General features: G+C 40.8%; 1 protein-coding gene across 1 annotated transcript in view; it reads left to right on the forward strand.

The window, feature by feature from the left end:
• CELSR3 (cadherin EGF LAG seven-pass G-type receptor 3) overlaps nt 1-23696 on the forward strand; it is a gene marked incomplete at its 3' end in the record, with an annotated part of 117977 nt that overhangs the window by 41899 nt on the left and 52382 nt on the right. Inside the window, exons 3-5 of the mRNA XM_081938331.1 lie at nt 11718-11940; nt 18916-19031; nt 21992-22080. Of these exons, the coding sequence (XP_081794457.1) occupies nt 11718-11940; nt 18916-19031; nt 21992-22080 (428 nt within the window). The remainder of the gene's footprint in view (nt 1-11717; nt 11941-18915; nt 19032-21991; nt 22081-23696) is intronic.

Here is a 23696-nt window from a genome sequence, read left to right on the forward strand (position 1 = left end):
CTCTGGAGCCTGGGGAGGGCGAAAAAATGGCTTTTAAAAAGGGTGAACTCAGCTGGCCAGCACACACATGCACGCTGCGTGCCCTGACAAATGGCTCCACGTGCCACCTGTGGCACACGTGCCATAGGTTCGCCATCCCGAGTTTAGGAGATCAGTCTCCAAGGGCCATTTTCTCTCCCCCAATTGTTGTCTACTTTAATTAGTAAACACTTTACATATGAGTGAGCTCCCATTGCTTGTCCCAGCTTCTGCCAACCTAGTAGTTCGAAAGCATGTAAAAATGCAAGTAGAAAAAATAGGGACCACCTTTGGTGGGAAGCAGAGGTGGGTTGCTGCCGGTTGGGTCTGGATCGGGCAAACCGGTAGTAGGGGCAGCGAGAGGCTCTTCCCACCCACTTGGATGCTTCTGTGCATGCACAAAAGCATCGCACAATGTGCAGGAGCATGCGCAGGAGCGCGCCCAAATCGGTAGTACACAAATTAGCAACCCACCTCTGGTGGGAAGGTAACAGCATACTGTGTGCCTTCAGCATTTAGTTATGCCGGCCACATGACCATAGAGACGTCTTCAGACAGCGCTGGCTCTTCGGCTTTGAAACTGAGATGAGCACCACCCCCTAGAGTCGTGAACAACTAGCACATATGTGCGAGAGGAATCTTTACCTTTACCTTACATATAGCAATTTTTATCTCTCATCCTGTGTGGTTGTTTTTCTGGGGGTGGGTGGGTGAGGAAATTTACTATGTGTGGCATTTGCACAGAAACTGGGTAGCGTCTGACCTGTGTATTTTCCTATGGCAATATACTCTGCAATTCAAAGAGGGCCCAAGCAGAACTGGGCAACCTGCTTCGTTTGCAGAATATGATACAGCTGTTCTGGGTTCAGTAAACTGGCTCCCATAACCATCTGCAAACTAACTTCTTTGCCGTTGATTTAAAACAAATCTAATTTCCAGATGGAGGGAGAGGCTCTAGAGGGCAATTTTTCCTCTCTCAACCTTTGCAAACCTAATAAGAAAAATAAAAAAAAACCAAGCCTCTAATTAGGAACTTCGTTGTTTGCATTTATTTATTTAAAACATTTGTATAGCTGCCCGTTGTAAACCAAGGAGAAAACAAACAATACACAGGTATATAATAGGTTGTATAGCCAAGGCAGGCAACGAACTAAACAGCATTAAGCTATTGACCTATTGAATTCATTGAGAGTCTCAGTTACTAAACTGAGAAAATAGCAGCATTTTCCCTCCCCCACACGTGGTCCCACCCACCCCCTTAACAGACTGAGCAGTCTCTTTAAAGCAACGATCATCTGGCTTCTACATCTGTCATTCCATTGATTGACAGGCTTGATTCAACTGAGCAGGCTGGCTAGGCCAGTGTCCCCTTCCCCCCCCCCCCACTGCTCCATAAACTGTGCACTTAATGGAAGAGGATGGACCATCCTAGACAGGAGAAGAGTCATATTAGTCCATGGTGGCAAAAAAAAAAAAAAAAAAACAAGAGAGAGTTTGGTAATACCTTGTCCAACTAACAAATTTTATGAGGAGGCATCAGCTGCCATGAGCTGCATTTCATGTTAGCCACTGCATGGAGTGGCTGCACTGAGAAGATATGGGAAAGGTGGAGGCAACTAGGAATGGTGCTTTTAAAAGTCCCGTGTTTCCAAAACAGCTACTTTGAGGTCTGTCACGGAGGGTCCTGGGAGGGGATTGAAATGCTCTTCAGTCAAAAGTAGACAATAGCTGTGCTCCCTTGTCAGAATCTTCAAGATGTGAAAGGCTCAATAGAAGATGTAAACAAATTAATTCTCCTGCCCAGCCCATCAGTAGTGTAAACGTATCTTGTAGCGTTGTCTTAAGGGATCTTGGCTTCTGTATTCAGACTCCTTTATTCTGATCCATCTCATCCAGTCAAGCTTCAGCCTTCCCCCAATCAATTTACTGGGCAATTTCCTTACAGTTGAAAACCTGCTAGCCTCTGTTTCTCACTCCATTGGCCAAGTGATGGAGCATCATGATACAAGCCCCACCCTTGGGAGACTTACAACACGCTGTTCGTCAAGTGGTTAATTCTGACAATCCCGCACCCTGCAGACATAGCTGCAGGGGGTGGGCTGGCTTCTGTTCCATTCTGCCCCTTCCCCTCACCAAGGCATGTATTTCAGACATTCAACTCTACAGCTCCTTATTTTTATCTCTTTATTAAGTCCTGGAATTTTTGTTTCTGTCTCCCTGCTCCTTAGGAGAAACATCATTTGAGCAGAAGTTCATAATTTAAATTTCCCTACTTGCTCTAAACTGCCCAACAGCTATCACCAACTCTTAATTTATTTGCAGATTCTTTCCTTATTGGAACTGCATCTATGTGGAGGGAAGTAAGCGGTGGAATACCCCAAGACTCTGTCATAGGCCCAGTATTCTTCAATATCTCCATCAATGATTTAGATGGGGGGATAGATCATCAAATTTGTCAAATGTGCAGACACCAAGCTGACAAGACTAGCCAATATTCCATTAGATAGGCTCACCATACAGAAGGAACTTGACAGAACTTGAACTGGGCCCTATCTAACAAAATGAAACTCTATGGTTAGGAAAGTAAAGTTCTACATTTAGGCAAGAAAAACCAAATGCATAGTATAGAATAGGTGGTGTCTGGCTCAATAATAGGACTATGAGAGGGATCTTGGAATCCTGGTGGACAGTCACTTAAATATGAGCCAACAGTGTGCTGTAGTTGCCAAAAAAGCCAACTCAGTCCTAGGCTGAATGAACAGAGGTATAGAGTCAAGATTACGTGAAGTGTTAATACCACTTTATAAAGCCTTGGTAAGACCGCACTTGAATATTGCATCCAGTTTTGGTTGCCAGGATATAAAAAAGATGTTGAGACTCTAGAAAGAGTGCAGAAAAGAGCAACAAAGATTAGAGGCCAGGAAGCTAAACCATATGAAGAATGGTTGCAGGAATTGGTTATGTCTAGTTTAATGAAAAGAAGGACTAGGGGTGATATGTTGCAATATCTAAGGGGCTGCCACAAAGAAGAGGGGGTCAACCTATTTTCAAAGCACCTGAAGACATGACAGGACCAATAGATGGAGACTAGTCAAGGAGAGAAGCAACTGAGAACTAAGGAGATATTTCCTGATAGAACAATTAATCAGTGGAATGACTTGCTTCCAGAAGGCATGTGCTCCAACACTGGAAGTTTTTAAGAAGAAATTGGGCAACCATTTGTCTGAAATGTTATGGGGTCTCCTCCTTAAGATGGGGGTTGGATTAGAAGACCTCCAAGGTCCTTTCCAATTCTGTTGTTCTTATCCCTTGAGGTCCTCTAGGAACAGACCTTTGCAAGCTGAAGTTTCTCTATCATACATCTTTCCTACCAAATTTCTACCAACTAGCACCAAACTTCTAATTCCATTTATTATTCCTTAACTCTAAGGCAATCTACAGAATTGCAGTGTTTAATTACCAAAGGAAACTGCCATTTCTTCATCTTATTATTAGTACTTTTTTTCTAATTTTTTGTTGCAATCATTCCTCTAAATTTTGACAAGATCCAGAATTTCAATTCAACAATGAAAATGGAACATATCATTGTTGGGGAGTGCTGTAAGGTTTCAGCTGAATTTCAGCTGCTAACCTTTCTCAAAGTCTTGCTCTTGTTGTCTTCCCATAAGAATAAGCATAATGAGAGGGTATAGGCAACTATACATTTCCTGAAATTTATCTATGTATAGAATTAACTATATAAATGACATTTTATGTTATAATTTGTATCAAGGCAAAATATATCTTTCTTTCTTTGAGACATATATACTGCTGATGTGGCTATTTGCTTTTTCAGCAAGAAAGGAAAATCGATTTGGCTTGCCTGTTAAAACACACTCATACAATTTTTACTTTTTGAACTAGCATATATATTGCTTTTGAACTTTTGAACCAATACATATATTGTACCATACAGTACAATTCATTTTCACCTTTCTGCAAATTGTATTTTATAATGTAGTTCCCCATCAAAACAAAAGTGCAAAAATATATACACAAGAGAAAATTGCATAGTAAAAGACATACATTAGGGAAAATTGTTTGCAAAGAGGCATATATCAGGGGAAATGCCTGCAACACTAAAAATTTTCAATTGTATAATATGAAAATACATACAGGTTTTGATGGAGGCATTCTTTAAAAAAGGAAAAAGGCAAACCCAAAAAAAACACATATTCTGATAAAAAAACTAAAATCAAATACTATAGTATATGTAAATGTATTTTTTAAAAGACAATCCAGTTTCCATATTTTTCACATGAATGTGGAAGACTGTGCATTAAATGTAAATGTAAAGTTAAACAACTAAAATAAAGACAAAAGTGAATTTTATATATAATATAAACCTAATAGAAAAAGAACTACATAGAAAAGCGAAAAATCCTGTACTAATTTATCCATGGAAATAAAATGTTTTTGAAAAGAAACATGGAACTTGTTTTCAAAAAACATTTTAAAACCAAAGTAGATTAAATTAAAAGTGCAAAAAAGAAAACCCCACTCATATTCTAAATTACAGTACGTTGTATTTAATTCTAAATATATATTTTAATAATGTTCAGGGAAGACAAAAATAACACAAAAGGGTATTAAAAAGATACTGTAGAATTTCTTCCATTTTAGCATTTTGAAAGAAAGTAGACATATTGACTATTCGAGAAAGGGAAGGAAGCATATTTCAATGATGATTGCTGCAGACAGCTACTGAGATATCATTGACCAGACTTAGCATCATTTGGGATTTTATTTCCTACATTTACTGTGCAGACAAGGGAAAAGTATACACTTTGTGGAGAGAAACAGCAAACGAGGGACCAGTTTCCTCAAATTGTACACCACCACCCCGATGTCAAATGAAGTATGAGATTGCCACTGACAGGAGCAAAAAGCTTGCCCCTGTACTGGTTTTATGAAGAGATAACCAAATCAGCACTAATGAACCCTTAAGAGGTTTTCAGGTCATACATTTAGAGAAGGGGTCAAGGGGTTCATATGTTTCCTTCCCTGTCACTTCCTGACATCCCCCTGTGGACCTAACTTGAGACATCAAGAACATGGAGAAAGCTGAATTCCTGGCTATGGATTCAGACTGAAAGGAATCTGCTTTTTCCATCATCAGCAGCATCTCTTCACTTATTTCCTTTGCTGGAACTCTTTGATCAACCCTGGTTGCCACTCAGGATCAGTCATCCAAGAGAGAAACAATGACATCCAGTGCCCTGGTTAACTTCTTGTTCCAGATCCAGAGTGGAACTGTTTACCAGGCTGCTGCGAAAATCTCCAAGCACTTTCAAAAAGCCATCTGGATCTATCAAGCAGCTGGGGCTGACTGTTCAAATAGGGCCAAATCATCCTGGCAGAGGTCAGAATTTTCAGTAATGTGCATCGTAATTAGAAAATGATCTGAGCACAGTTAGGAATTAGTGACAATGCCTCCCATATCTAGATCATGTGCCATCTGCTCTAAAGTAAACATTAGATCTAACAAGTGGCCATCTATAAGAGGTGGCGCAATGGTTAGAGTGTACTACTGCAGAAGTACTACTTCTGCTGCCTGCCAGCTGCCTGCAATTTAGCAGTTCAAATCTCACCAGGCTCAAGGTTGACTCAACCTTCCATCCTTCCGGGGTGGGTAAAATGAGGACCCAGATTGTTGGGGGCAATAGACCGACTCTGTAAACTGCTTAGAGAGGGCTCTAAAGCACTGTGAAGTGGTAGATAAGTCTGTGATTGCCATTATTGCTATCTCTAGCAGACATAGCTGAGATAACTTGGGACAAATTCAGGATTGTCGCAGCCATGAAATCCTGAGTTCCTTTGAACATCATCCCAAGATCCTACTAGCTTTAAATCCTGCAACATTGTAAACCTGGGAGAGGCCATCGGTAACCCAGATCTAGCTGCACTTCAGGAAAGATGGCTATTGTAGGCAGCAGGGAAACTCTTACAATTGCCAGGATGTACCTCCCAGGATGCAAACTTGGAAATCTTACTACATCTTTAATGCACTGAGCTGTAGGAGACAATGCAATCATGGCATATAAATTCCTGTTCCTTTCGGGATCATATCACTTGCTCTTTTCTATTATCCTCAGTGGGATCATGCTGAGTAAGGCAAGCTACTGTAAGTGAGAAAAGTACAAAACAGGGATGAAAGCTATTACACCCAACGTTTCACCTTTCTTAAAGTTACTAGAAAGAGCTGTGTTTTATGATCCAACTGTCCCAGGAGCCTGTGTATTTGGGTTGCTTTATATGGTGTGACTGTTGGGCAGGTTGCTTAGAAATGATCTAATATAAGAACATGAGAAGAGTAGTCTACATGATTTGATTAAAGGCCCATCTAGTCCATCACTGTTTCTCAGCTAAGTGCTTCTGAAAAGCTAATCAGCAGGACATTAACTGGTCCCATTACCCTTTCTGCTTTTCTTTGGAAATTGATATCAACCGAATTACTCCTAAGCAACGCCTTGCCAAAGTTGATTCTGCCTGTCCTGTCTGAACATCTGAAGGAGAATTTTCGCAGAATATTCTCTCAATAGGAAATACATGGGCCTTTTTTATAGCAGCCTCTAAGCTCTGGAAGACTCTTTAAAACAACATAAAATCTCATGTCATCTTGACTAGTCCCTTCCACATTCTAATACTCCCTTAAGAGTTTGGTGGCACAGTGGTTAGAATGCAGTACTGCAGGCTATGTCCGCTGATTATCGGTTGCCTGCAATTTGACAGTTCAAATCTCACCAGGCTCAAGGTTGACTCAGCCTTCCATTCTTCCAAGGTGGGTAAAATGAGGACCCAGATTGTTGGGGGCAATAGGCTGACTCTGTAAACCACTTAGAGTGGGCTGTAAAGCTCTGTGAAGCGGTATATAAGTCTAAGTGTTATTGCTATTAAGTCAAGCTTAATTTCACTACTCAGGACTTGTCCATGTGGTTTTCTTCTCAAGAATATGAAAGTGACCTGTGATGCCTTCTTATAGTTCCTGTCTCTGCCATCCAAGTATTAGCCAGGACTGATTTGCTTAGAGTATTTTTTTTAAGGTTTAGTAAACACATTAATCAACCAAGAGATTGTGGTAGACTTTCCATGATTACAATAGCACTTAGTAATAGTACTTAGATTTATATACTGCTTCACAGAGCTTTACAGTCCCTCTCTAAGCAGTTTACAGAGTCAGCATATTGCCCCCAACAAACAGGGTCCTCATTTTACCCACCTCGGAAGGATGGAAGACCGAGTCAACCTTGATAGCCTTTGACTTACAACAGTTACAACAGTTTATTTAGTGACTGTTCGAAGTTACTGTGGCACTGAAAAAATGACTTTTGACTGTTTTTCACACTTACAACCGTTGCAGCATCCCTGTTGTCATGCAATCAAAATTCAGCTGCTTGACAATTGACTTATATTTATGATGGTTGCTATGTCCCCGTGTTATGTGATCACTTTTGGCCACCTTCTGACATTCACTGTCAGTGAGGGAGAGAGATTCACTTAGCAATCATGTTACTAACTTAACAACTGCAGTGACTCACATAACAACTGTGGCAAAAGAAGTTTTAAAATGGGGCAAAATTCCTTCAGGGAAGGTAAAGAGGAACAGTTTTTGCATTTACTATCTGATTATCTTTTTAGGATAAAGTCTGGCAGGCAGGCTTTCTTCCCTCTCCCTGTTGGATTTAGATCTGTGTTGAATTTCCATGCGGGTTCTGAGGTTTCTGCTATCTTGTGTAGATTATTTGTAATCATGAGTATGATTCAGTTAAACATAAGGTTAATTAAAGAAGACTAAACTCTCAGTTTTAGCATTTGAAACACTTGTTTGACCTCACCTGTACTATGCTGAATGAAGCTTTCCAGCACATGGTCTGAAAGAATGAAATCTCAGATGTGTAAAAGAGCCTTATTCCCTTGTGCTCCTCCTTCTCCTCTTTTTTCCTCTTCTCTTTCTCCTCCTTCTCTTTCTCTCCAGATCAAACTTTAGACTGCCAAAATGAATCTACCTTCTTGATTTTGTCCATTGACCAAAAATAAGTCATTGTCGGTACACTGTAATTTATCACTTACAAAGGGAAAACTGCTTTATATCATTCTTTATTCCTATTGAAAGGAAATATGGCAAGGTTACCTGACATACTTTATACTGGTGAAGATTGTTTAACTTGTCAGAAGAAAGATGCACGTTGAATGCTAATAGTTTGGTTGCAAAATCCACATATGCTGAATGGTAAATAGTGCCATCACATGGCTGTTCAGGCAAATGACAATAAAGGCAGGGCTAAATGATCCTAGAACAATCTTCCCCAATTTGACACCCTCCAGATATAGGATAGGATAGGATAGGATAGGATAGGATAGCAGAGTTGGAAGGGACCTTGGATGTCTTCTAGTCCAACCCCCTGCCTAGGCAGGAAACCCTACATCACTTCAGACAAATGGTTAACCAACCATTTGGAGTTGCCTATATATGTTGGAGTTGCCTCCATATATTGGAGTTGCCTTTAGCCAGCATGACTAGGAATTCTGGGAGTTTTAGCTCCACCACATACAGTCTCACCTCATATGGTACAGTTGCCCAGAAACTATATATTTACTGTAGACTGCAGTTACAGTTTGACTGTATCACTGTTAATGGCCAATGCCAGAAACAAATCATGCTATTTATACAGTCACAAGCAGGACTGTCCTATTGCATATTGCCTTTGAAAAGGGTACCTTTTAGGGCTACCCAACAATCTCATCGTTCTCTCCATCCCTTTTCACAATTGCATTTATACAGGATGGCAGTGATGATGGCAAAATCATCATAGGTAGAATTTAGTATCTGCATGCTACATCTTTCAATTTAGTATCATCAGCATGCTATACCTTGATGTCATGGTATCAAAAACCACTAATTCAAGAAAGACTGAAAAAGAAACAGTTTTTCCATTAGTATAAGCCTGAAACTGGTGAAATAAGAATCATTGATTCTCCAACCAGAAAAGATTTTTTGTAAACAAGGGACTGATGACCCAAATATGTTAGAATAGTCACAAGTAGGCATATAGTTTTTGAGTTAAAATAGCAGAAGGAAGAGGCCCAGGATTTAAAACTCAATATTAACTTATACAAAAATCATGATTCCATTTTCCAGTGCTGTTAACTGGAGAATTTCTTTATATATATGAGTACCTAATTTTCTACACTATATATATTACTACTGTATATATTAATTTATTTTTTTTACAGTACATCTACTTTAAAATTCAGAGCAGGGAGAAATTTTTGACTGCCATATCTGGTGTCAAGCTCTGGTACCCAATCCTCAAACAAAAATATCCACGACATCCATTATGAGAGCAGCCAGCTCTGAAACTTGGCTGTTCAATCAGGAGAAATCCCACTTAGATTGCAACATTTCCTCCATGATTACTATCACTTTTTCAATCATTTTACCCAATTGTGGATGTTTGAACATCGATCTCTAATTACTACAGGCTTTTTCAAAGTATACATCCCTTGAGTCAAGCATCCTTGCTGGTAATTCCATGTGTACTTGCATGTAACATCCATGTAGCCACATGGACAATAATATGGACATGATTTTCCATTGACTTTTTCTATATATTTTTCTGTATATATATTTTTGAATGTATACAGAATATTGTTTTTTCTATATTCTAAACTGCCATTCTGGAACGTCCCAGTGGTTCCCTATCCAATCCTAACTATGCCTGACCTTAATAAGCATTCATCACAAGCCAAAGTCACTTTGGTGCTGCAAGGTGTTGTGGCACAGGCTTTTTTGGAAATCTAATCTGATTTTTTTTCTTTAGATAAAGAGACATCTTGCTTTTGCTCAGGGTGGTCTTTGATGTTCATAAAGGGATTTTCCAACAATTTCTGTCTATAAGTTACAGGCTGCATTGTGCAATGATATTAGAACATGCCCTCCAAACAACTGGGCCACGTACTTGGGTGTCAAAAACTCACATTGATCCACTGTAACTAGTGTATTTTTCGGAGTATAAGACACACCTTTTTGTCAAAGAAGAGGCTGAAAATTTGGGTGCATCTTATACACTGAATACAGCATTTTTTGCCTCCTGAAACCCCGCCTCCTTCACCAAAATTGTCATGCGTAGCTTTTAGGAGGCTTTCAGAGTGCTCTTGGGAGCTGGGGAGTGCAGAAATGAACAAAAAATGGGCCATTTTTTTGCTCACTTTTGCCTCCACCCAGCCCCCAGGAGCACTTTATAAGCCTCCTAAATGCTGTCCATGCCCTTTTTTTGACAAAAAAATGGGCCAATTTTTGCAAAAAAACCAAGCCATTTTTTGCTCATTTTTACCCTCTCCCACCCCAGGAGCACGCTACAAGCCTCCTAAAAGCTATTCATGCCCTTTTTTTGAAAAAAAAATGGGCCTGTTTTTGGGAGGTTTGCAGAGTGCAAAAATTGCTTTTTTTTTTTTTAATTTGCCTCTTCAAAAGCTTGGTGTGTCTTATAGTCCGAAAAATACAGTAAGTAAAAAAAAGTTACCAGGCAGTCCCATTATTAACTTTTCTTCACTAGCAGCAACCAGGATGGTCTGAACGGAACCGATTTCATGTCAACAAACACACTTACCCAAAAATAAATCACAACTAACTTATTAGACTTTGGGGATCAAATTCTGGAAAGAAGTGGTTAGTAGTGTGAATCAGCTCTCTCCCAACTTGAAATGATTCAACAGGCTGCAAACAGGGGCAATAAGTACAGAGAAATAGTGGGTGGTTGTTGTTTTTTTGCAGAAGATCTCATCAAAGTTTATTATTTCAAATTGGCTTCATGTTGCCTTATCAAATGTGAACCACATTATCGTCCACTTACACTCTTGTCTTATCACTTCAATTTCCTCAAGTCCTCTAAAGCAGACTGGAGAGGAGCCTGGGAGTGATAGTGTCAATTACTTCAGCAAATAACCTACTCCACGTAACAACTAGGGCAGGGGTGTCCAAACTTGAGAACTTTAAGACTTGTGGACTTCAATTCCCAGCATGGCTGGCTGGGGGATTCTAGGAGTTAAAGTCCACAAGTCTTAAAGTTCTCAAGTTTGGACACCCCTGAACTAGGGTATTGATAGAAACTTTGGTAGGATTAATTACAAACCTTAATTACAAACCTTCCTAGGCCATTGGGAATCCTTGTAGATCTAACAGCCTTTTCAGACAACCATCTTAATAGATCCATTAGTTTTACAGAGATGAGATGTAGCCATTTAACCAAATGATGACCCATTTATGGCAGTGGAGAGAGCATTGAGAGTCCAACAGAAATACAAATATGGCACAGTGTGGATTTAACGTAACGTAATGCAACACAGCACAAATATAATGTAATATCTTCTTATATGCAGTGGTGTATTAACCATTAACCAGACTAAGGATATGCTTAAGGCACCAGGTCCAAGGGGGGCACGACAAAGTTGAGGGGGAAAGAAACCAATGAAGATTTGTACACTATGTACAAAGGAGGGGCAGCGATATTTTTCAGTGCTTAGGGCATCTCTGAGCCTTAATCCACCACTGCTTACGTATATGACAGGAATCCCAGTTCTTTCTTTCTTTTACTGTGGCTTTTGCCTTCTTCCGTCTCAGAGGCCCTCTAATCATTTCTTCTCCTCTTCTCTCCCAATAGGTGATCATTGTGAAGTGGATAGCCGGGCAGGACGTTGTGTTCCTGGCGTGTGTAGGAATGGAGGCACTTGTACCAACTCTGCAGATGGAGGCTTCCAATGTCAATGTCCACCCGGGGGCTTTGAAAAACCATTCTGTGAAGTATCTGTACGCTCTTTTCCTCCCAAATCTTTTGTCATGTTTCGAGGTTTGCGCCAGAGGTTCCACCTGAGCCTTTCTCTTTCGTAAGTTCTCCTAAGAAGCAGCTTTGCAAGAACTGCCTTTTTCTGCAATTGATGGTGTTGAATTTTAGCTTGCTGAACTCCATTGTAAACTTGTCCTAGCTTTCAAGTTAGATGTCTCTCTCATATTGGGGAGGGGAACATTCCCAAGATATTAGTTCTATCGGAGTATCTCCAATGTGTGAGATTTTTTTTAAAAAAATTACTAGGAGAATGATTATAATTGTTGGCAACTTTCACTTTCCTTGAACAAATGCTCAAATATAAACCGAGCAGAAATTCAAAATGTGGTACAATGATTAGTTGGCTTCTATCTTGTCAGTGGGCATGTGGTGTCTCAGTGGCTAAGATGCTGAATGTCGATCAGAAAGGTAAGCAGTTCAGCGGTTTGAAACCCTAGTACCATGTAATGGAGTGAGCTCCCATTACTTGTCCCAGCTTCTGCCAACCTAGCAGTTCAAAAGCATGTAAAAAATGCAAGTAGAAAAATAGGGACCACCTTTGGTGGGAAGGTAACAGCATTCCATGCACCTTTGGTGTTTAGTCATGCCAGCCACATGACCACGGAGACGTCTTCAGACAGCACTGGCTCTTTGGCTTTGAAACGGAGATGAGCACTGCCCCCTAGAGTTGGGAATGACTAGCACATATGTGCAAGGGGAACCTTTACCTATCTTGTCAGTTTGGTGGGGGAGGGGAGATGACAGATCTACTCATTATTGATGATTTGATAGTTTTATATTTTTTTTCTGCAGTCATAATACCGATTGGCAATTACACCAGCTGACTTGAGTATGGTACCAGGAAAAATTGTACAAAAAAATCACCTTTATTTCATTTTTATTTTATCATTCACCTATAGTCCTAACTGTCAGGGGAAAAAAAACACCCTGTTGAAGATCGATGGACCGTGGCTGATTCCCTTCCGCATATCTTTTGAGATATTTAGAAAAATAAGTCTTTAAAAGTATTCTAATTAATAAACAAACTTTAATAATAAAATAATAAAAGTAAATGAAAACAGAAAATAACTAATTGGTTACATTTTGATAATGAAAGCTACGTTAGCCAAAGTTGGCTGCCGAACAAAGAAGAGAGGAATTTGGAATGTGTAACGCGTGCGCAATAAATCACTTTCAGATAAGAACCTTTTTTTGTTTTATGACCTGCGCAATAAAGCTTTCTTAGTTTAACTCTTGAGTGTCAATTCAGGCAGTTCAGGCCTAGCAAACTTTTTAACATCGTGACACCCCTTCTTTTGCTAGTCTGGGCTGACGTCATCAAATCATCAATTAAGGCACATCTTCTTTCGCAGATACTCGTGTTGATTTGCGGCAAGTGGTTTGTTAAGCATGTCTGCGATCTGATCATGTGTAGAAACATATTGCAATTTAACAAAACCTTGCTTAACTAATTGCTTTGTGTTTTGATAACGAATGTCAATGTGTCTGGACCTAGAACCTGTGAAATGTGACTCAGAAATATAAACAACAGATACATTATCTTCCATCACGGTGATTGGTCGAATCGGACGTGTCCAGATATCTGTGATCAAAGCATCAAACCACGTTAGAGAATTACAAGCATCTGAAACACAAGCATATTCAGCTTCAGTAGATGAACATGAAACAAAACTCTGTTTTCTCACTTGCCAGTAAACAGGACAACCATTTAGGAACATCATGTAACCAGAAGTGCTTTTGCGTGACTTCTTGTCGCTCGCCCAGTCGGCGTCGGCAAAACAAATCAGCTTTGGTTGATCAGTGTGTGTTGGTTCTAGCAATAACTTCATGTGCTTAGTGTGTTTTAGGTATTTCAACAACTTCTTAATGCATGACCAATGAAATTGTGTTGCCTTACCTACGTGTCGTGATAAAAGATTAACACTAAGTGCGATGTCAGGTCTGGTCCAACTACTAATGTATAATAGTGAACCAATGACTGAACGATAAAGTGTTTGATCCTCGAACTCAGGACTTGTTTCATGTGTTAAGTTGTGAAAATCTGTTTGCATGGGTGTCTTTGTTGTGCTAGCATCTTTCATGTTGCAATGATGTAGAATGTGGTCAATTTTCTCCTCTTGTGAAAGACTAAACCCCTTCTGTGTCTTTTCAATTTGAACACCTAAATAAGTGCTAATGTGTCCTAAAGATTTTAGTGTGAAGTATCTCTGCAAACTTTTAGCAAAAATCTCACTCATTTTCTTATTTGGACCAATATAAACAATATCATCAACATAAACAAGAATTATCTCATATGCATTGTTAGATCTTTTTGTGAACACGCATTCATCAGTTTCGGACTTAATAAAGCCCATTGAATTTAGTTTGTCAGTAAGACATAAATACCACATTAAACCTGACTGTTTCAGACCATAAAGACTTTTGTTCAGGAACCAGGTATCCCCTTCTTGCTTTCGGAATCCTGGAGGGCTTCTCACGTAGATCTCTTCATCTAGGTCTGCATGTAGATAAGCTGTGTCCACATCAAATTGAAAAACTTCTAAACCAAGAATAGTTGCAGTGGTTAAAGCAATTTTTACACTTTCAGTTCTGACTGTTGGTGAGTAAGTGTTTGTGTAGTCCTCAGGATAACGTTGAGCGAAACCCTGAGCTACCAGTCTGGCTTTGTATAAAGACTCACCATTTGGTTTCTTCTTGATTCTGTAGACCCATCGGGTGCCAATGACTTTCTTGTTTACTGGAGGTTTTGCAGGTGTGAATACATTAAGTTTCTTTAAACTGTCCATTTCATCCTGCATTGCATCATACCACTTGTCTTGTTCTGAATCAGGAAGCTGTTTGATTTGTGTGAATGTCTCTGGAGGAAGAGTAACGTTGCAAATCAAAGGTACTGGTGATTTTGTCAGTTGCCATGAATAACGTTGTGGAGGGATTCCTTTTGTGGCCCTCTTGGAGCGTCTAGGAACAACAGACCAGTCTTCTTCTTCTTCTTCATCATCATCCTCGTCCTCACGTTCGTCGCTAGCATCAGCATCCGCGGCTTGAGAAGACGGAACATCAGGTTGTGAAGAACTGGTAGAAGGAATATCTGCCTGCGAATTGTCATCAGGCTGCGTGGCATCTGGAACACCATCTCTAGGAAAATAAACTTCAGGATCATTGGAATGAATCCTGGACCAGTCAATATCTTCCTCAAAATTAGCAGATTGTGAAATGACAATCACATGTTTAGTATCAATGAATTTGTACCATTTTGAATTATCATCAATACCCATAAATCTCAGTCTCTTTGCTACTGTACCTCCCTTTCTTCTTTGACTTAAGGGAGTGTTCACCATAGCATATGAACCAAAAATGTGGAGGTTCTTGAGATCAGGCTTGTAGCCATACAGCATGTAGAAAGGAGTTTGATTGATTACACTGCTCCAAGTACGGTTGACAATGTAATTTGCATATTTGATTGCTTCACCCCAGTATGCGTTACTGAGATTGGCATCTTCTAGAAGACAACGCATCATGGTTTGTAGAACCCCTTGTCTTCTTTCTACGACTCCGTTATGAGCCGGTGTATATGGAGCAGATGTCTGATGAAGAATTCCATTCTTACGCATCCAGTCCTGGAAACGCTGAGACATGAATTCTGCACCACGGTCACTCTGGATTCTGGCGATGCGAACTTGGTATTGTGTAGAAACAAACGCTGCAAAGTCTTTAAAGATCTGAAAGGTCTCAGATTTCTCTCTCATAGGATATACAAATCCATATCTAGAATGATTATCTACAATTGTTAAAAAATACTTTCTGCCACCAAGTGTTGGTGGGAAAGGACCCACTATGTCAGTGTGTACCAAATCAAAAATGCGTGTTGACCGGCGTGTAGCGTGTTTGGGAATTGCAGCCGCCTTGGATTTAGCCTTTTTGCAAACCGCACAATCCAAAAACACCTTACACCCCTTTAGATCCAAACCTTTTGCGAACTCCGGCATCTTTCTAAGAACACGGAAACTGGCATGCCCCAATCTTCTGTGCCACTTGTGAATACACCTGGAATGCAAAGGTTTACCAGTTAGTGAATTCTCAACATTAACAGTTTCATGAGGACCCTCAGGCTTGCTTTGAGCAATCTGTTTCTGTTTTCTTTGTTTGTTGGCTTTAGGAGCCTTTGGCACAGTAACACTTTCTCTCTCTGGGACAACTCTCTCTGGGTCTGCGTTGTGCCTTTTTGGAGTTTGCATACTTGCCTGTGCTTGCCCTTTAGGCTTTGGCTTTAAGTAATAAACACCACCAATCAGCATGGTTTCAGCAACAATATCACCATCTTTAACTAAGTAACTTGCTTTTTCGAGGTGGTGAACCTGGAACTTTAACTCTCTAGACAAGTGACTTTGACTAAGCAAATTACTGGTTGCTGAAGGTATGTAATAAACATCAGGGATGTGTGTATCGAGCTCTTCAATGTAAACAGTTCCTTTTCCCATAACCTTGCAAGTGTGGTTGGTGAAGGAATACAGTTCTCGATACTCGGGCTCTGGTTCGCCCATCTCTGTGAAAAGTTCCCTTCTGTGGGTAACGTGCACAGCTGCTCCACTGTCTAAAGTCCACAAAAGACGTCTGTCGAACTTTGGATCAGGTTGTGGAACGTTGGTTATGGCCAGCGTTGCAAGTGGAGCTTGTGAATCACGCCTTGGACCACGACGACCTTGTCTTCCGCCTCTACCTCTGCCTCTGGAATCTGTTCCTCTGGGCTGGTACGTGGCGGGAGCTGGAACTCGTTGGGGACAATCCCGGGTGTCATGTCCCACACGGTTGCAGGTGTAGCATTTTGGCATCCTTGGAGCGTAGCCTCTTCCTCGGAAGGGACGTCTGGCTGGAGCCTTTGGTGCTGGAGGCCGTTGCAGATGTGGGGTAGCTAACCTGATAGCTTCGTCTTCCACTAAAAGTCTGCAAACGTGGTTAACTGTGCGTTGAGCAATAGGCACGTAGTTAATCTTTGCAACAGCATCTTTCCATTCATAATTCAATGAGTTAATGATGATGCTAATCATTTGGATATCATCGATTACATGGCCATTTTGTCTCAATTCACTTCTCATTCTTTTCAGTTTGGTCAAATGTCCACCAATTCGTTCACCAGGTTTCAACTTCGAACCATGGAACTCAGACATGAGCAAACATGAGGATTCAATTGAAACGGGCCTGTAGCAATCTTCCAAAATAGCCCATATTTCTTGGGCAGTTGCATCAGGTGGAAAGATACCTTGGATCTCAATTTCCATTGACATGAGTAAAGTCGTGATAGCTCTGTTTTCGAGATCTCTTATCGCAGGTGTCCAGGGCTGACGGGGAGGATTAAAAACCATGGAATATGTGCCTTCTCTTCGAAGCAAGAGCGCAATTTCACTGACCCAGGCTTTATAATTCTCTCCTGACTCCTTTAATTTGGACTCACCAGTCAAGGGGGTGACTGTGAATACCTGCTGAGGAATGATTTGTTGCTCTGGTTGCAAAGCTGGTTGTTGAACCAGGGGATGCTGGGGTTGCATCATTGGCCTTTGCGTGGCAACATCAAATTGGCTTCCTCGAATTCGCCTTTGGCTTTGCCTTTTTCCATCTAGGGAGAATTCCACACCGCCAGGGGGTGTTGAAGACTTAACCTCTGGAGACAAAGTTTTGGCTTCTAAAGGACTCATAGACAGATCTCTGAAAATCTGGTCCAATTGCTTAATCTTTTGCTGTAATAATTTTTCTCCGCCAGCAGATGGCAGTGCAGCTTCACTTTTTGGCTGCCTCTCCTTTCTATACGTATGCGGAAGTTCAGTCGACTCAAAGGGACCACGTGACCTCGGTGACGTGTACATGTCTCTTTGTTCTAATTGACCAATGAACTCTGTGGGGTGTGTCTTAGGCTGTTGTTTTGAAGAAGACAAGATGGCGTCCTCAGACTTTTTGGGAGTGGGGGAGCTTCTTCTACTTCGCCTTATCTCTTCAAAACACACTCTCGCCTCCCTAGCATATTTTTCAAACAGTTCTATTTGATCTAGATAGCTTTGCATTTCTTGCTCACCATCTGGGGAGATGTTATAAAATCTGCTTTCTGCGTGGGAGGATATTTTCTGTGCCGGCAGTTGCCATTCATCAATCGTTTGATAATCTGCGAGGGTCTGGGAATGGAGTGGCTCTGGCAGAGTGGGAAGTTTTGGCTTGGCCCCCAAAAATTCATAATCTCCTGGAGATATTTTAGAAGGAGGAACCACTGACCTCGTTTCGTGGATGTCGTGTCCTGTAGCTCCTTCTCCCATATTTGGCTCGGCACCTGAAGGAATTTGTTGTTCCTGAAGCACGTTTTGATCTTGCTTCTCTGTGTCCGAGGGAGCCTCCTTGTCAGAGGAAGCTGATCCATCTGTGCTTGCCCCATCTTTCTTTTTCTTTTTTTTTCTTTTTCTCCGACATTGCTAATTAGGCTTAGTCGGTTATCTTTAGATAGCATGAAGGGAAAATACAGCCATAAATTGTAACCATCTCAGCTGGTATCATCAAAAGCCAAACTCTGCATACCAAGTTGTCAGGGGAAAAAAAACACCCTGTTGAAGATCGATGGACCGTGGCTGATTCCCTTCCGCATATCTTTTGAGATATTTAGAAAAATAAGTCTTTAAAAGTATTCTAATTAATAAACAAACTTTAATAATAAAATAATAAAAGTAAATGAAAACAGAAAATAACTAATTGGTTACATTTTGATAATGAAAGCTACGTTAGCCAAAGTTGGCTGCCGAACAAAGAAGAGAGGAATTTGGAATGTGTAACGCGTGCGCAATAAATCACTTTCAGATAAGAACCTTTTTTTGTTTTATGACCTGCGCAATAAAGCTTTCTTAGTTTAACTCTTGAGTGTCAATTCAGGCAGTTCAGGCCTAGCAAACTTTTTAACATCGTGACACTAACTTTGTGAAAAAGATTATCTAGTTTGCTTAATTATGTGTGAAAATGCTAACTCTTTATGTTTCATCACTAGATTTGCCACTGTAGAGCGTGGCGGTCTCTTAATTTACAATGGACGTCTGAACGAGAAGCATGACTTTCTGGCTGTAGAGATTGTTGATGGGCAGGTCCAGCTGAAGTACTCTACAGGTGAGTGTGGCAGATGGGTCCATGCTTTCCTCACTGATGTCCTCAAGAAGCTGCCATTGTAATAATGAAAGAATGGTACTTACTATTAAACAGACTTTTTAATGTTGAGAATCTTATAGAAGCTGCCAAAATTAGTAGCTACTGATGAATTATCTGAAAAATCTTCTAATGCAGCAAACGAAGACACTTGGGACCCTTGAAAGTCCCTTGCCAAATAGAATAGCCAAGTGATGGCAAACCTTTTTGTTGTTGGGTACCACAAATGTGCAATAGCGCGCACGCGTTTGCCGGAACCCATGATGCAAAGTGTGCCCCCACATGCGCAAGTGTGTACAACCCTCCAAGCTCCCCCCCATGCGCGCTGAACTGCTTGCCTCCAAGCTGAGCTTGGTATTTCCTCCCAGGGGCCGGGAGAGGCTGTTTTCGCCCTCCCCAGGCTCCAGGATCCCCCCCCAAGCCCAAAAATCAGCTGGCCATTGTGCGCGTGTGCCCTGGAGCTGATGGCTTGCGTGCCGACAGATATAGCTCCGCGTGCCACCTATGGCATGCGTGCCATAGGTTCGCCATCACAGGACTAGCCCTTTATTACAAAGTGGTAGTCACATTTCCAACCGCAGGAAAATTTAAATACCAGTAGCCAGGCAAACACAAACACCCCCCTCCCTAAATACTGAATTTTGCACTAGACACTCTTTCAACATTCCTGGTTGTTTTTTTTTTCTCTTTTGAAATAGTCATTTGCTGTAGACAGTGAGCTTCGGTGGTTGATGGAACCTTCAGGTGTTTCATTTCAAAAAAAGCACTTCAGCCTGCAACTTCTAATGTCATCCATAATTCAACTTGCAGAAAACTTCTCTATTGACATTTGCAATTGGCATGTCTTGCTCATCTTTGTATGAATGGTTGCTTTCATCAATTGCAAGAGTTGCAGAGAATTACCGTAGTCTGTAGGCTAATATACCAGATTCTGGGTGTTCGCACCCATTAAATTTGCGTTGGATGATCTGTACAAAAAATGCCAGTTTGTACTTTAGTTGGGTCATCTCACTGATTCTGGGATGATAACCCAGAAAAAATTATAATGATATGTATATCAACGTAAGGATACATGCCTGAATGACATGATATGGGGGGGGAGACATAGAAGGTGGCAAGATAGTATATCTATACATGCAGCTCTGAATTCACTTGCTTATATGTCCACATATCATATAAGTCTACAGGTTACAAAGATTCAAGTGCTATCAGAACAAATGCTAATGCTGGAAGCCATGTTCTGTTTTAAGCTGCGGTTTAAAACCTTTAATGTCATGCGACATAGTAATACTCCAAACCACATCCTTTATTCACAAGATTCTGTCTGGTTATGCAGAAAAGATGAGGTCCAAAATGGAAACCACCTGAATATAGTTACTGTATTGCAGGAAATGGCTTTCATTTTCAGGGAGTTAAAAATGTCAGTAAGGCAGACTGGAATTGCCGGTTCGCCTTTCCAGTCTTATTACTGCAGGCTTCTTCCTTGCTTAGCTGCAGAAAATAAAAATCAGATTTGTTGTGTTTTCACCTTTTCAAATAAGAAAAAGAATCGGTTAAGAAGTGGAGAGCTACAGTTGTTCTTATGAAAGTTCAGCTAGTGAAAAAATATACCTTGGTTTTTATTTACCAGACATCAAAAATAGTTAACTGCCAAAGAGAGGGGGCAGGAAGGAACAGCAGGCAAGAATTTACATTACCTCTATATCTCTAAAATCTCATTCAAAGGGTGAAGAGGCTTTGGAAACAGTGCTGTAACTAGCACAAACAATCTGAAATACATACATAACCCATTTATGTATACAAAAGTAGTTGAACAGAGCTAAAAAGTGGGACACCAGGTGCTTTTCCTCTGTTTTGCACTATACAGGGGACAATTTGGTGGACAGGGATAATGTTGCCAATACCGATAAGGAAGGCATTTTTGTTACTTTCCTTAATGAATCCAGATGGAGTAATGCTCATAAATATTGATACCAAGTGTAAAATCAGTATGCTTTCTTTCACAGCATTCTAGGTTTCTTAATGCAGAAAAAATTAAAGGAGTATTGTCTATCCAAGCAACCTCTTTTTTTTCCTTGTGTATTTGTGTGTGTATGTACAGAGAATCGCTATAAGGTTGGCTTACGCTAGTATTGGTAGTATTGTCATTACGCTTGCATTGGTGATGACATATGAACATTTATACAATCCAATTTTGACAGATGATGTTCCTGCCAAACATTAATGTATATGTAACATTTAAGAGCTGAGGTGGCACAGTGGTTAGAGTGCAGTACTGCAGGCTACTTCAACTGCCTGCCTGCTGCCTGCAATTTGGTAGTTCAAATCTCACCGGGTCAAGGTTGACTCAGCCTTCCATCCTTTTGAGGTGGGTAAAATGAGGACCCAGATTGTTGGGGGTAATATGCTGACTCTGTAAACCGCTTAGAGAGGGCTGTAAAAGCACTATGAATCGGTGTATAAGTCTAAGTACTATTGCTATGTAGCACCCTTGGATTAATCAAAAAGCCAAATGAATTGAATTTATACAAGAACTTGTGGGTTTAGGGAATTCTTTTTTTAAAAAAAATCCCTCTTTAAAATTTCCTTGGGATCATCTTCAGGATCAAGATTGCCCTACATAGGAAAGACTTTTTTAACAGCTTATTGGCTACAATTCTGAACTTGGCTGTTCCCCCATGAGTGGAGAATGAAGAACACACATGTCCCAAAGCATTTTTTTTTCCTAGAGGCAATTGGTCTTTCTGTTTTTTCTGAACAAGCTTCTTGGATCAGAAGTGAAATGAAACAAAACCAGAAAGTCCAGTTGCTTCTTGGGAAAAGCACTTTTGGGACAACCATGAACTGGATGACTGAGAATCTCCATAGACACAAATGTCATCCCAATCTACTTGCTATGGGTCTAATATCCCTCTGCCTTGCAGGGGAATCAAGCACTGTTGTTTCTCCATCTGTACCAGGAGGGGTTAGTGACGGTCAATGGCATACGATGCAACTTCATTATTACAACAAGGTAGGCACAAATATTTTTATGTTGTGGTGGTTTTCTTCTTCACCCTGGTTGCATTTGGAGCACAAATTGTCTTCCATGTGCTCAGTCTTCTTCTTTTTTTTCCCAGGACACCTCCCAAATTCTTTCGTCACATAGAAAGTGACTAGCCTTCAACATTACACTAAACTAAGTTTTGCCAGACAAACCATTGACACATAATGAGAAGACCTCATTTGAGGCCGGGTCTACAAAACACACAAAAAGCAAAATGATGTAAACCTGGTTATGACTTAGCAGATGGGTGAACCTAAGCCAGGTCAATAAGGGCTGCTTTCTCAAGCATAATCTGAGGTATATTCGGTGTAAAAACACTGATAAAAATAAGTCAGATTGGTTTGGGCCAATGCCAGCATGGGAAAAATGCTTGTATGCCCTTTTGGCACTATGATTTCCACAGGAGGCAGTGAGATGTAAACGAGATAAGTAAATGGAGTAAATAGTTGGTAAACTTACAAATTACAAATGGCACAATGCTGTGAAGAAAACAGTAGCACTCCATCAAATTCTTCCCCACTGGCACTTTTTGCATTTCTTCCAGATCAATGATGGTGAACCTTTTGTGCTCGGTATTTCCAAAAATCAGAAAATACCCAACTTGACTCTGCTAGCTTGTCTATCTCAGACACATACATCCCCAAACAGAATTGTCTTTGTTTCCTGTGGGCTATCCCAAACAGTGGAACAACTCCAAGGTAGGGCACGAAGTAGAGGCCCAGCAGCCCCCAGCCCCTCAACTTCAACCCTAGTCCCACTGCTGACACCCCAAAAGTCTGCCTTGCATCGTTCCCCAAGGCACGTGAATCTTGGGGAATGGCACAATTCCCCTTGCAGCCCAGCATTCCTCGGGATCTGTCATATGCCGCTTACTTTCAGGCAATGTTCTCTTTCGGCCTAAGGCAGAAAGATCATACAAGGCCTTCCTTCTTGAAGCAGCTTTGGAGAATGCTCCTTTTTGGCCTCTGCAGCTTCTGAAAACTGTATGAAAGTACACCTTGATCTTGTGTGATTTTTGGAGGGTCTGGAAGCCTGTGAGAGCCCAGTCTCTCACATAGCTTCCACTGGGTTCAGAAGCCAACTAAGAGTATACCCCATTCTTGGATGGCTTCTGTAGCCCGTGAAAACCATGTGAGAATGGGACATGCTTTCAATAACAGTTGGGTGTTGGTGAATACTGATGTGTCCTCCAAAACCTTGCGGTGTGTCACCTTTGACATGTGAGTCATAGGCTCACCTTCGGTGCTCCATGTTCTGCTGTCACTAGGCAATTGGACCCCAAGGCCGGGAGTGGGAGAAAGTGCATTGTAGTGATCTCACACTATTAAATGATCTCACCTTGGGCTTCTCCTCCTCCTTTAGGTGAGATTTAGGTGCAATATTTTAAAGTCTGTTAGTATGGCATTCCAAAGACCAACAGTTTAAACGTGTAAATGCATTTTTTAATTATATACTCACATTTATATAACTATCTGGAAAAAAATTTATAGATTTTCAAGCAGGGGCTGGGGAACAACAAAGAAGGTACATCCAACGTTAGAAAAATAGTAGAATCCAAATTCACAGATAGATGAGGTTTTTTT

Source organism: Natrix helvetica (genome assembly GCF_964273705.1).
Source record: "Natrix helvetica genome assembly, chromosome: 1".
NCBI classification, from domain to species: Eukaryota; Metazoa; Chordata; class Lepidosauria; order Squamata; family Natricidae; genus Natrix; species Natrix helvetica.